The sequence below is a fragment of the Phaseolus vulgaris genome, chromosome 3 (genome assembly GCF_000499845.2).
Source record: "Phaseolus vulgaris cultivar G19833 chromosome 3, P. vulgaris v2.0, whole genome shotgun sequence".
Classification (NCBI taxonomy): Eukaryota; Viridiplantae; Streptophyta; class Magnoliopsida; order Fabales; family Fabaceae; genus Phaseolus; species Phaseolus vulgaris.
Window position 1 is genome coordinate 38029393 of NC_023757.2, and position 13316 is coordinate 38042708.

At 32.1% G+C, this 13316-nt stretch overlaps 1 protein-coding gene across 12 annotated transcripts; it reads right to left on the reverse strand.

The window, feature by feature from the left end:
• Positions 1-7299: 7299 nt before the first annotated feature.
• On the reverse strand, positions 7300-13092 carry LOC137807496 (uncharacterized). 12 transcript variants are annotated; one of them, XM_068608174.1, is made up of 6 exons: positions 12773-13092; positions 11429-11865; positions 10414-11045; positions 9370-9596; positions 8608-8730; positions 7300-7593 (listed from the first exon to the last, which is right to left on the reverse strand). In XM_068608174.1, the coding sequence occupies exons 2-4, from the start codon at positions 11828-11830 to the stop codon at positions 9539-9541; spliced, it is 1092 nt and encodes a 363-aa protein (XP_068464275.1). In that variant the 5' UTR covers positions 11831-11865; positions 12773-13092; the 3' UTR covers positions 7300-7593; positions 8608-8730; positions 9370-9538. The 12 variants fall into 12 exon arrangements, with proteins under 12 accessions (XP_068464275.1, XP_068464274.1, XP_068464272.1 ...); XM_068608173.1 differs by lacking the exon at positions 7300-7593 and adding an exon at positions 8064-8424 and having other exon boundaries at positions 9449-9596; XM_068608171.1 differs by lacking the exon at positions 7300-7593 and adding an exon at positions 8064-8424.
• Positions 13093-13316: the final 224 nt, after the last annotated feature.

The following is a 13316-nucleotide window of genomic DNA, read 5'->3' on the forward strand; positions in this document are numbered from 1 at the left end:
CAGACTATCTGTAACATCGAATACAATTATTTTGTATACACATTTATAAAAGTAAAAGATATGCTACAAAATCAAACATACAACTTTTTGCTGTCCCGATTTTGTGTTGAAGAAATATTCTCCAATAAACTATTATTATTATTATAATGTTAAAAGACAGGCAACAGTAAGGTATGGTTACATAGGAGCTAGGTAGGAAGCAGACGAAGGAACATTGGAACCCGAATTTCTAAACCACTTCTACAATCTGCCACTCACTGACATCAATACCCATAAACCTTTATCACTGCTTCACCCCAAAGAAGAAGCATTGGTTTAGATTTTGTTCGTAACTTCAGCCTCCATGATGAAGAATCATGAGCTTTTCAATGCGCTCTGCACTTTTGCAATCTCCCTAGATGTAATTTCCCGACTTCTAGAACAAAACTCATGAGTGGTACTAGTAAGTAACCGGTTAGGAATTGAACTCCACTGTCCTTCGCTTTCCAAGAAAGACATGTCATAATATCCCTTTCTTAATTATATTGCATTGCATGGTATAGTTTAGTAGTGCCAAAGCAAAATTGAACCTTTCTTGATTTAAGAGTAAATGGTATACAGGTAAGATTCCGAAATCCCATGGTTGTTGGGTTTCTAAGTTCCTTCTTCAGCACCACGCAATTTCGTACATGTTTGTATTGTTATGTGTTCGCTGGCTAATACTGCCATACCAGTAGATATTCTGAAAAATAAATCCAAATTATTAATAGATTGATGGGCAAGAAGAATATACATATATATATATATATATATATATAAACACAGGCAAAAAATAAAAAGGTATATAGTTAGTTAGATAGCATGAAGTGTGTATATATATATAATGAAGAATTAGGATAAGGACGTATTTGGACAGTGTGAGTTATTTATTGTTTGTTTATTAAACGATATTGAAGGGGAAACTAGTTGGGTTGGGTCCGTGGTAGCTTCCTTGTATTTATTGCAAGTGGTGTTTGGCAGGGCCATGCAGAAGAGTAAGATTTGTGTTACCTTGAAGGATTTAAAGTAAGAAGGTAGTACTTTTAAGACATAAAATGTTCTTTTGAAGCAAAGGGGACCATAATCCAGCATGCAACACATTGTTTATTGGTTTTCTTTTATGGGATTTGCGGCATTTGAGTTGTAATTTAGTAAGAAGTAAGATTTAGAGGAACAGCTTGTGTACTGCTTTTTGGGATCTTCTCATCCCCTTCCGTGGAGTGGGGGAGAGAATTTTAGTTTATCACCCTTTGCTGGTCCCCAAAATGCATGTGGTTAGGGGAGTTCTTCTTGTCCTCTTGATTTCAGTTTTCTTTTTAGCTTTTATTAAAGGAACCAAACCATGCCATGCCATGCCATGAACCACCATGTGGCCCCATTGCATAATTACCTCTCCATCTCCATCTCCATCTCCATCTCCTCTTCATTTTTTTCTCTCTTTCAATTTCAACTGCAAATTTGCACACTCCTACTCCTGGACCTGGACGTGATTGCCACTCATTTATTCCTCTCATGTTAATCTTGAGAATTGTGTGAATGTAATTAGTACGGTACAATTAATGATAGTATTCTATTGCTATTATTATTCACACCACCACCTGCCATATATTGTTTTTTTATAATATCATGATTCGGCATTCTACCATATATATAGTATATTATGATATGTGGGTGTGGATGATAATCCAAGTACCACTAAGGTTTTGGTGAGAAATGAGAATCATGGGAATCGCAGATTACGCCTTGAGCATACCAATATCACATAAAACAAGAAAATAATGTTTCACGTATTTTTTTTATCCCATATCTGTTGTAATTATTAGTAGTATTTGGCATCGCTCTCATAAATAGTCCTAGTAATCCGCGAAGAAATTTGATTGGTTTTGTGTTGGTGGAGGGTTGTGTTGGTTTGTGGTTTGTCTCAGCATTCTTCCGCGTTAACATCTAAGCAGTGTCCCCTGTGGTTAGCTAGATGACAAAATCTACATTCCAAATAAAATTTAGCTCTGCATGGCTTCAAATTTATGTTTCTACTTTTACTTTCGACTACTACTTTATATGTTTCGAAGTTTGCACTTAAATCAATGCCTGTGTTGAGTACCCCAGAAAATAAAAACTCCATTATTCATCAGTGTTTGTTCTTAATGGGGATACTAGTACCAGGTGGCCCTCAATAATAGAATTCTTTATTTTAGTAAATGGACAGCTCATGTTATTTTAGTAAACCTAACCTGCTGTTTCATAACTATTTTGCTTCTCTGCCAAAAATTAGACCATACTTTTAAAATCCCAAGTAAATGCTCAAGATCTATGGGCACTGCTAAGCACAGTATTTTTGCAATTATAACAAAAACTGTACTAAACTAATCTTGAATGTCCCCTAATTAGGCTCTAATGCCAATGCATTTGAGCTGGCTAATGTCTGCCCTTGTTTAATTACACCTTGTCGGTCTGTCACGTAATACCAATATCAAATGCACTACCATTTTCATCATCATTGCCCGAATTTTATCTCTCCATTCACCCTTAGGATCAATATCTCTTACATGCTCCATTTTTTTTTACACATTTTAATCCTATAAATTACCACACTGCTCCTCTTCTGAACTCAACTATCACAAAGATACTAATATTTCATTTAAAGTAGTAACAAATAACATGATTTAATTGATGATGTAGATTCTGAATCCACAGAGGAACAGAGCAATAGATAGGCATAAATGTGATAGAGAAATTAGTACAATGAAATGCATGGCAGTGATGATTTTGTCTTTAACTTTGTTATTTATCTTTTGAGAAGCAAAAAGAAGAATGCAAAGTGGAAGGGCAAGATGGTATATGTGGTGAGAAGTTGATGAAGCTGAACAGCACCTCATGTTTGAAATGGGGGTGTATATTGGGGCCAATATATGAAAGGACCTGTCCCATATAATTTGTCACAATTAACTTTGGTGTTGAGAAAATACATTTTCATGTGATGTGCAGATGTTGAGGGTGAGAGTGACCCTAAAATGCATACTCAAAACTTGTAGGCTTCATTCTCTTTCTCTCTTAACCAGAGAGAGAGGCAGCATCACATGGGAATAGCAATGATGAAGGAAGCAAATGAGACAATGGTAGAGGATTTGGTGGAGCCACATTAATGCACAACTCATTTGTAGCTTTCCTATCCGTCAACTCTTTCTATAAGGGTCTTACAAGAAATGTGGAACTCATTCCCTTTTCTTTCTTTTCGTCTCTCAACCTTCTTCCACATTTAATTCACAACATTCAATACCCCTTTACTTTACTCCCTGTAAAAAATAATCATACTCTTAACAAATTTTTAGTAATATTACAAATCACACCAAAAAAAATTCTTAAAGACTATTGTTAGCCTTTTCCAAAAGAAGATCTTAAAATGGCCCAACCTAAGGAATGGCAGTTACACAGTTCACATTAAACTTTGTTGGTCATACTGGTGACAAGCCCACTTGTGATGTCCTGTGCTCATAAAATGTGCAGGGATCACCATTTTTAATTACGTCAAATCTTAAAACAAAATATATAAGAGATTTTACTTTCCTGAAAATAATTCACGTTTTTTTAACTCTTCTAAGTTAAAAGCTATTCTCTTTAAACACGCGCATCTAATTAAATAAATGTCATCTTTCAAACAAAGGATTTCAAAAGATAAACGTATTTCTTTGTAGCAGTTAATTATAAAGTATGAGATGAGATGTGGAGAGAGGAAAGGTTGGGTTTTAGTCATTTAACCAAACATTTATGCCAATCTCATCAAAGCATCCTTTTTATCTCCGTCTTCTAGGCCGAACAATGTCGTGTCCGTTATCATTGATAATCGGGTAAAGTTCGTGTCAAACGTTAAATCACTTCGGTAAGTACAATTCAATTTTATTTTTCAATTTTAGTACACTTCAAATCAAATTATGAAACACTTCAAATCAATGACTTAAACAAAGGGCATAACATTTTCTTCTCTATATAAATTCTGGGGTTAATGAGGTGAAGAAACCACTCAAAAACTGACCAACTACGTTTTTTTTTCTTCTCTCTCTTTTCTACAAATAAGAACATGCTGAACTATAGTTCTTCAATTTAAGATAAACCTAGTTTTGTTTTCTCAATTTAAAAAAAAATATTTTAATCTCTCAAATTTTTAAAATTTACACTAAAAAAAATTGTAATTAGCTGAAAAAAAAAAAGTGAGGACTAAGTAAGAGACATTATTAGTATCTCCAAATCTTACATAGAGACACAAAATTAAATATTAATTATAGTATGAATAAAAATGTTTTAAACGGACACTCAAATCATAAAAAAAAAATAGTTGTGTTCCTCGTAGTCTCCATTATTCATTAGCAACCTTTGGATTAGTGCCAACTTAATGAGACAGTAAACTCACTCTAAGTATTATTTAATGTCTTCCTTTTACTTTTTGTGTGAGTTTTTTTTGCAGAAGCTAATATTATTATTTCTTGTAGTGTTATTTTTTAGTCTTTCAAATTTTATATTTACAATTAAAATTCATATTTTTCAAGTTTCAAGAATTAAAATACTTTTTTTTTTAATTCGAATAACTAAAACTAGATTTAGATGAAATTTAATGAACTAAAGACACAATTGACCTGTATAATAAATTTGAAACCTTTTTATTTTTTTAGATAATTTTCTCATTGGAAAAAAATGGAATTTAATTTGGGGGGAACATACTGCCATATTGAAAAATCATACTTTCATCATTCATCGCTTAACATTTTATATCAATGTTAAAATAAGGTTTTCATAACACTTGTTTATTTGACTAATGGAAAAACTTCTACGAATAAAGTATTATATTTAAATATAGTAAATGGAAAAGGTGATACATAGTAAATGGAACATGTGATATTAGAAAATAAAAAGTTCTATTTTGATAAATAAAGACGTGACCTCGTTATAAAAATATTGTCCAAATGTGTTTTTCAAATGTTAACGATTTGTTTAGTTTTGAGGATATAATAGATATGAAAATAATGAGAAAAATATAATATAATAAAAATAAGATATACATTAATTGTATAAATATAGAATTTATAAAATATATTGTAATAAGATTTCATCTCTTCACTTCAAACTTAACTATCTTTGATTCAATATTATTATTATTTTTTATTTCACGTAATAATATTAGAAATAATAAAGTATCATCTTTACAAATCAACCTATAAGGATTGTCTTTATTTATACACTCTAAAATATCTAGTGCATGAGTTTAGATATTTGCGTGTTTCATAACAAACTAATAACGGGTAACACAATAGATCCATCAAATTTTGCTAGAATACATATGATATCATATTAAAAAGTGAATTTAAGTCTAACACTTCCTCACAAAACTGACTTGTAAGATCAAAATTATCTCATTTACATCCTCTAAATTGGTCTTATCTGTAGTCTATGTGAAATTTATGTGATGTGTCATATTTTGGTGAGTTAGGTTAGTAATTTTAACCCATTAGTCTACGCTTTCACAACCTCGACAAATCAAAAGTGAAAAATGGTACATTATAATTTATATTCTACCAATTCTTTTTAAATAAAAATAAAAAATAATTTAGAAGATTAATTTTTTTATTGTATTATTTAAATGATATAAATATCCAATAATGTAACTTAAGTCATTAAAATTTATAAATTAAATTTTAAAATCATTAATTATAATTGAGTAATTTAACATGTAAAATAATAATGGTTTTAAGTTATTCAGTTAAATATATAAATTAATTATTAAAAACTAAAAAGTATTATTTATATTATTATGTGTGTTAAAACAAACTTACGCCACAAGCTAAGATTTTTAACCCATCTAATCAGAGTGGGTTTATCCCGTCCTAATTTCAGTGAACCAGACTCAAACTACTTCTAAACAATATATTTTAAGTTATTGTCGTTGGGTTTAGATGCCAATTTTAACGTGAAAAAGAAAATTCTTTTTAACATTTTATCAATGCAAAGTTCGATCCAAAACTATAGTAAATTTTAGATCATACGTGTGACAATGCACTTGGAGTTATTGAATAACTTTATTTGTAACCGATGCTCCAGACTCTCTTTGGGCACATTTATGAAGATTATATGACACATTTACGGAATTCGAAAGTCACGTTATGCACTATTTAACACTGAAGATGCATATAATTTTTAAAATGTAGATATATAGACACAAATTTATATATTATATAATTAAGAATTACATAAATTGATAATAAAGATTTATGTACACATGTAAGTATGTTTTAATTTTTTTTAATATAAAAATGTCTTTCATAAATAGTTCAAAATAAATTGTTCCTTACTTTTATAATCATAATAAAAAAATTATACAATAAATTTGAGTCTTTTTTAAAATTGTGTTAGAACCGTACTATAATGGTAAAAAATTCAACAAATATTTTTTGAATTGGACAATTTCCCGATACATATCCTATGAGGTGTCCGATACGTGTATCCGACACAGACACGCCATTTAAGAGAAGTGTCCAAGTATACATTATAGGTATATTCTATGACCATATTATGGGATCACTATAATTTTACCAAAAGAAAAAGTAATCTACATTTAATTAATTATTTTGCACATTTCATTTGGAGATAGTCACTCGGTTACTTTTGATACCCAAAACAAATCTTGGGGTTTAATTAAACATTTAAACACCAAAATAATTTTGGAGGTTCAAATTAATTTTAACATGCGAATGTAATACTATGGTACTGGATGAACTGTCTAAAACGTACTTTGTTTTTGTAGTGCCCCTTTTAAAACTATTAGTATATATTTGAAGAAAACAATAGTGTTGAAGCATGAGGAAAGAGGAATAGGCCAAGTAACTGTGCAAATGGAAGAATAAATATCAAGAACTCCAAATAAAAAATATCTCTTTTAAATATGAAATTATTTATTTTATCACACTAAAAATAAAAGGACAACTTTGTTTTCTTATGGAACATATTTATTTGGGGTCCATGAGACAGTTTCATTTAAAACCTAATTAATGCCAGGTCCAAGACTTTGGGTCAGAAGGTCCACCAGAGGTCCACGGCAATTTGGCTTGGCTGAAACCCACTATTGCTTTTTCTTTGGAAATTGGTCCAATGAAAAAGTTGTTGGAACAAGGTTGCGATTGGCTCACTTCTCTTCAGATAAACTTTGGAGGAAGATCACCAAAACAGTAATAATTAAAAACAAATAAACATACAACAGATCATAGAACAAGGTTTGGATGATGCGACCAGTTTGTTTAAGAAAAGTAGTTTATCTATAAATAGCTTTTACTAATGTTTGGTTACAATTATAAAAAAATGTTTTTTAATTAACAGTGCCAGAACGTTTAATTGTAATATATTATAGGTATAAAGATCTTATTTTTAAAAATGTTGGACATTGCAAAATACAAATTGTAGAAGTATTGGGAGTAGCCTTTTCCTTTTCTCCTTAGGCGACGCTTAGGAAAAGCTGTGTTGTTGTTCTCCCACCATTTGGATGCCATTTCTTTCCTCATAAGCAAACCCCCCACCATATGTTGTCCTATTTTCCTTTAAGAAAAACAAAAGAAAAGAATGTGTGAAAGTACAGGTGATAGTGTGAAAAAAAAACTCTATATTATCATTGATTCACAAACATATTGAATGTTAAATTTATTAAGATTTATAATCATTTGTAGAAAACTATTAAATTAGCACGTTACTGTTAAATTCAAATAACTTAGATTGTCTGATTTTTTTTTTTATTTTAAAAACGAAAAAGATATTTTAGTTCTAAAAATAGGAAACCTAATTTCATCAAACCAGTTTTTCTCTCCTAAAAAACAGAAAACGGTTTTTAAAATAGGAAACAATATGATTCAATATTTGATATTCTTTCATACAGGATATAATAATGCCGGAACAGGTTACAACATGTTTAGAGTTAGGAAAAGTAGCAGTTTGCTTCAGTCAACGGCATTGTGTTTGCATAAGCAGCCAACAGACACATACACCAACCAACACAAGAAGAAAAAAAACCATTTACACAACCTTTCACGTATTGCACCAGATAATAAAAAGATTTTGACAAAATAAAGCGAGTGAAATCAAACAAAGTAGTCAGAGGTTTGGAGGTAGTAAATGTCAAATTAAACACTCAGTAATAATGGAAGGAAAAAAAAATATAAAAAATTACGTTAAGCAAGCTATTCAGCTTTTCAAAATCCAGGCTTTGACAAGCAAGGAACATGCTTCAAAGGGCACCGGATTCCACTTTGATGAAACTTCAGATTGAAGCCAAAAGTTTCACAAAGAACACGCAGATATCGTTTCCCAACTGAAAGATATTAGGCCAACCAAAATGAAATCCAAGATCTTGTTGGAAATCTGGAACATAGAGCTCTACAGATAGTGATGTAGAGGACACCGATAAGAGTTTGAAATAAGGATAAATTAGATTCTCAAATAGAAAACAAGTCTAACATGCCGATGAAGTGCATAAAATCTATTTATTTACTATGTATGGATCATAGATCGGAATTGAGGAATGTATGCATAAAATGAATATTCCGTTGATAGTCATACCTCATGTCATGCCGGCTTTATTGTGGCTATGTTCTTCCAAGAGCCATTTGGACCTTGTGCTAATTGATCATTGCTGAGCATTGATGCACTAGCCACAAAGTAATGACAACTTCCTTGTGTAAGCTTACAACCATAAAAGGAAAAAAAAAACATGTTTACGTAACTTGTAAAGTAGTTGAAGCACAAGTACTAGAACAGCATTGTTCAAAGCAGTCATGTCAGGTATCAGATGAACTGAAAGGATAATCCAATCCATAGATAAATAACACAAATTACAAACTAGAATAAGGTGTTGCTAATAGTTTGGAAGAAAGTGAATACTTTCCATAGGTATCCACACCAGAAACTAAAAAGCCTTTTTCAGCAATGTCTATACAGCATTGGGTCCTGAGATTTTGTCAAAATTTTCTTTATCTAAAAAATTGGTGCTTCTTCAAACATTAGACATCTTAATTATGTTGCTATTAATTAATATATGTAATTATCAGTTGTTTAGTTATAACAAAACAAAATGCCCATTATAACCATGCATAGAGCACCCTTCTTCTACCTTCTAGTTATAATTAAATTAACACTACAAAGCTTGACATTCAAAATTTTAACCATTAACTAGGAATTGACATGTAAACATCCTCTGCATGTTATGCACGCGAAGAAAATGACAGTGATAATTTCATTAGTAACACATTGATAGTGAATCATGCATCGGCATGCAAAAGATATCACAATTGAATAAGCTAAGGTGAAAGTTTTCAATTGTACAATCACATATCAGATCACCCCATTGTAGACACAAGACTCTGAGCATGCATCCTCCGCAAAACATATATATGAGGCTCACAGGTGGCCTGAAATGGAAGAATGCGAGAACTCCACAAGCCAATGGAAGTGTTGGCTTATCAAGAGCCATACTAGAAAAGCCATCCCTTGTCTAGAGCAAGAGAAAATCTGTAGACATCTGGAAGCAACACCTACATGCCTCATCAGCCCTGGAAAATGCAGGGGAAGCATTACTAGTATCTGCAAATGACTTTGTACTTCCAAATTATGGAGAACAGAGACAAGTATTACACATTGTATGTCCCCTACATGACATTGCTTGTAACAAATTTAGAAAGGAAACAAAAGTTTCTCAGTTCGTTCTAATTTAAGAGCACTGATATGAATGCAAAACAATCTTCTAAAATCAGCATAAAATATAAAAATTTATGCAAAACACAAGTCCTATAAAGCATGTTATTCATTGAGCCTCAGTATATACCAGCATTTTAGTATGCCACTTAATTCTAAATCTCAGTGGTCAGATTCTGTCTTCCAAGTGTGCAAAATCTAGAATGTAACAAAGGTTCCAGGAATATCCTGGTGTAGTGTCTCTACCAGAAGAAGTCCAAAGGAAATTAAGAGGATATATCATAGAAGAACAGATTGACAAGAGTTCAGAAATTATTACTTATTCACGAAGTTTAGCATATACATCCACATGAAACTATACCACTAAGTCATAAAACATAAATGAAGGACTGAAATATTTCATCTTTCTTCTTACAGTTGAATGAGGCTGAGATCAAACTGTCATGAAACTCTATCCTAGGGAAAAAGTATTAAATTGAAGATGAAAAAATTTCCTGTCATCTGAAAGGAATGCTATTTTCAGATGAAATCAAATTTCTTAGCTCCGTTAAATGTTCATCGTTTGATATGTGGAGCGAAAGACGTAGATTTGTCATTAATGCTTCCTGTTCCCAACTTAATGGTCCTGATGCATGCAATGCCTCAATTGTACAACGATAGGCATGCAACTCTAACCTATGAATTTCTGCTGCCAATTCCTCTTGTGTAGGAGGACAACAATTTCCTTCCTCATAACCCCTCTGGCAGACAGACTCGGCATCACTAAAGGGACCGTCTACATCTTCAAAAGGACCTGCAGATACAGGAAATTGCAATTTATAGGAATTCCTGCTGGTGATACTACAACTACCAACCGAGCACGTAACACTATCAGCATGATTTGATTCTAAGTTTTCTCCAAATGAACAACCCACAGCGCCAGTTTGCTTCCTCCTTCCTATGTCCACCATATTAGGAATCCCAGTTTTTCTGTTGTCTATAGAAGCAGGTAAACATTCTTCAGCAAGCATGTCTCTTGGAAAACCGACACCCTGTACCTGTTTGAATGGTGTGGGTGAATTTCTAACTCTTATTCTGTGACATCCACCTTCATTTTCAAGCGCTCTAAACTTTGGGGGAGGTTTAGCATATGCCTCAACTTGTGAATGGCTTCCTCTTTTCAATGTTTTAAAAGAGACTAGTCGAGATTCCAGAATACTCATTTTTTTCTTTTCAGGATGGTAGTAAGTGGAACCTGACATTTTTGTATTTGTAGCCACCTTCTTCTGTTGGCTAGAACGTTTCCGATTCCCACAGCTGGCAGAACCCTGAAGATGGGAGAAGGATAAATAATTGTTCATCCATAAAACAGCAAGGAGGCACCAGAAGAAAAATAGTACAAAGAAAAACTTGTGAAAGCTAAGTGAAACAAAAAGAAAACTGGAAAACTGAAGAAAACGTGAAAATAAGACAGGCAATATTGAAAGTATAACAAGAAAAACAACCTAAGAAAATTCCCTTTTTTTTTTTTAATTTTGATTAGTTAGCTTTAGCACAGAAGATATGCTGAATAAATGAAATTTGAAAAATTCAATCAAAAGTTAAAACCAACACAACAGATGATATGTTACTATATTCACATCAGTACAGCCAACAGCACTAGGAAATTACTAAGAGGGGAAAAAATATTCAAAAGGTAAAATGAAGGTACCTTTCCGACTATAATCCACTTGTCATCTTGCCAAGACTGTCTCACCCGAATATCAAATTTGCTCACTTGAAATTCCAAAGAAGATCCAAGTAGCCTGACCAAAATGTTGTTTTTCCCCAAAACCTTCAAAACTGTAGCCATCTTCCACGAGAAGTTCTGGAAGACCTCTACAACATCACCTGGACTCCAATTCTCCATGAATTCAGGTACGGGCGGACATGGCCTTATGTCTTTCCTGGATACCCCCTCCACAATTGCCTCACCAGCATCATCTTGATAACCGTCATATTTCACAGTATAGTGGTGGCCATTACCACAAATGATCTCTGCAGATAGCCAGGAGCCACAAGGCACCTCAACTTTGCTCAACACTTCCACCTTATTCCCTTTCTTGAATCTCATAATTGCTAATTTACTGCTCTAAAATTTCAACCTACCTGCTGTTCGATAACAAAAATCAAAGTAAGAAACAGAACAAAAATAAAAAATAACACACTTGTCAGCAGCTCAGAACAGAAAAAAAAAAGGGAAAAAGATTAAAACAACCCATCATCAACATGTAGAAACCACGGAATCGATGGTGAAGGCAATCAATAAATAAAAATAAAATACAAACAAAAGAGAAGCCAAATAACAGGTTACGAAAAAAAGTCCGAAACTCTTACATTTAATTAATTTAGATCTTGACTTTTAAAACCGGAAAAACAACTAATCATAAAGTATAAAATTTTGATCAGAAAAAAAAAACAGAGTCCACAGAAAGCTAAATACAGAACTCGTTGCAAGTTTATGTTCAAAATAGACAACGATACATAACAGTAAAATTTAAAATAAAAACGCAAAGATAAAAAAACAGGGAGAGAAACAGACCAATCAGTGACGACAAAGTCCAATTGATCAAAGTAGAACAAATGCCATTAAACCGATTTCACCTCATTTGAATGCTAAAGCCGATCGACTGTGCTTTACGCCAGTGATTTGCTGAGTTTCAATGTTCTTTCTTTTTGTTATTCTGGCTCTCTTTTTTTCTCTCTAAATTTTATTTATTTTGTGAAATATTAGAAGGCAAAAAATAAAAAATAAAAAACTAAATAATACTAAATCAGGTAACAACAGAACCTGAGCGGAGAATTGTGATTCTATCTCCTTTTCTCAGCAACAAAAAAAAGAGCAAAAGAAACAACAACAAGAAGAAGAAGAACAAATCGTGCAGAAAATGGAAATTGAAAGCTCATTGATAAAATCATAAACAAAAATAATAATCCAATAATTATGCAGAGAAAGTGAATTAGTAGATGGAAGGGGAGGAAATTGTAAGAAGGGAGGAGAAGAAAATTCACTGACCTTGTTCCGATTCAGAAGACGATCTTTTCGTCTCTGTGATTTTCACTCTCTCCTCCTTGTTATTGTGATTGCGGTTGTTGTAGAATTTTTCCCTTTTGTTTTTATTTGTAAAATTATCATATTCATTGTGTGTTTGTTTCCTATAAATTTATTTTAAATTAAATGGTTTTAATTAATTAATTAATTTTTTAAAATAAGCTGAATTTTCATTGCCAACTGCCAAGAATAGCTTGTTGAGTTGGGAATTAACTGTTTCATCTTATTGTAAACATTCCTTGTGTCAACCATCCTCCTTCCTCTTTCTTCTTTCCTTTCTCTGTGTTCATCAAATTCATAAATATATATATATATATATTTAATAATATTATAAACAAAATTACTATCCCCTTTTTTTATCTTTTATTTCAAATTCTTAATTTACAACAATACCAAACTCACTCTATCTTTATCTTCTTTTATTTTATACTGACATCCTTCACAAGTGCAGAAGATTATTTAGTATCGTTTTCCCATCTTCAAAAAATTTCAAAACATTGTAACAGAA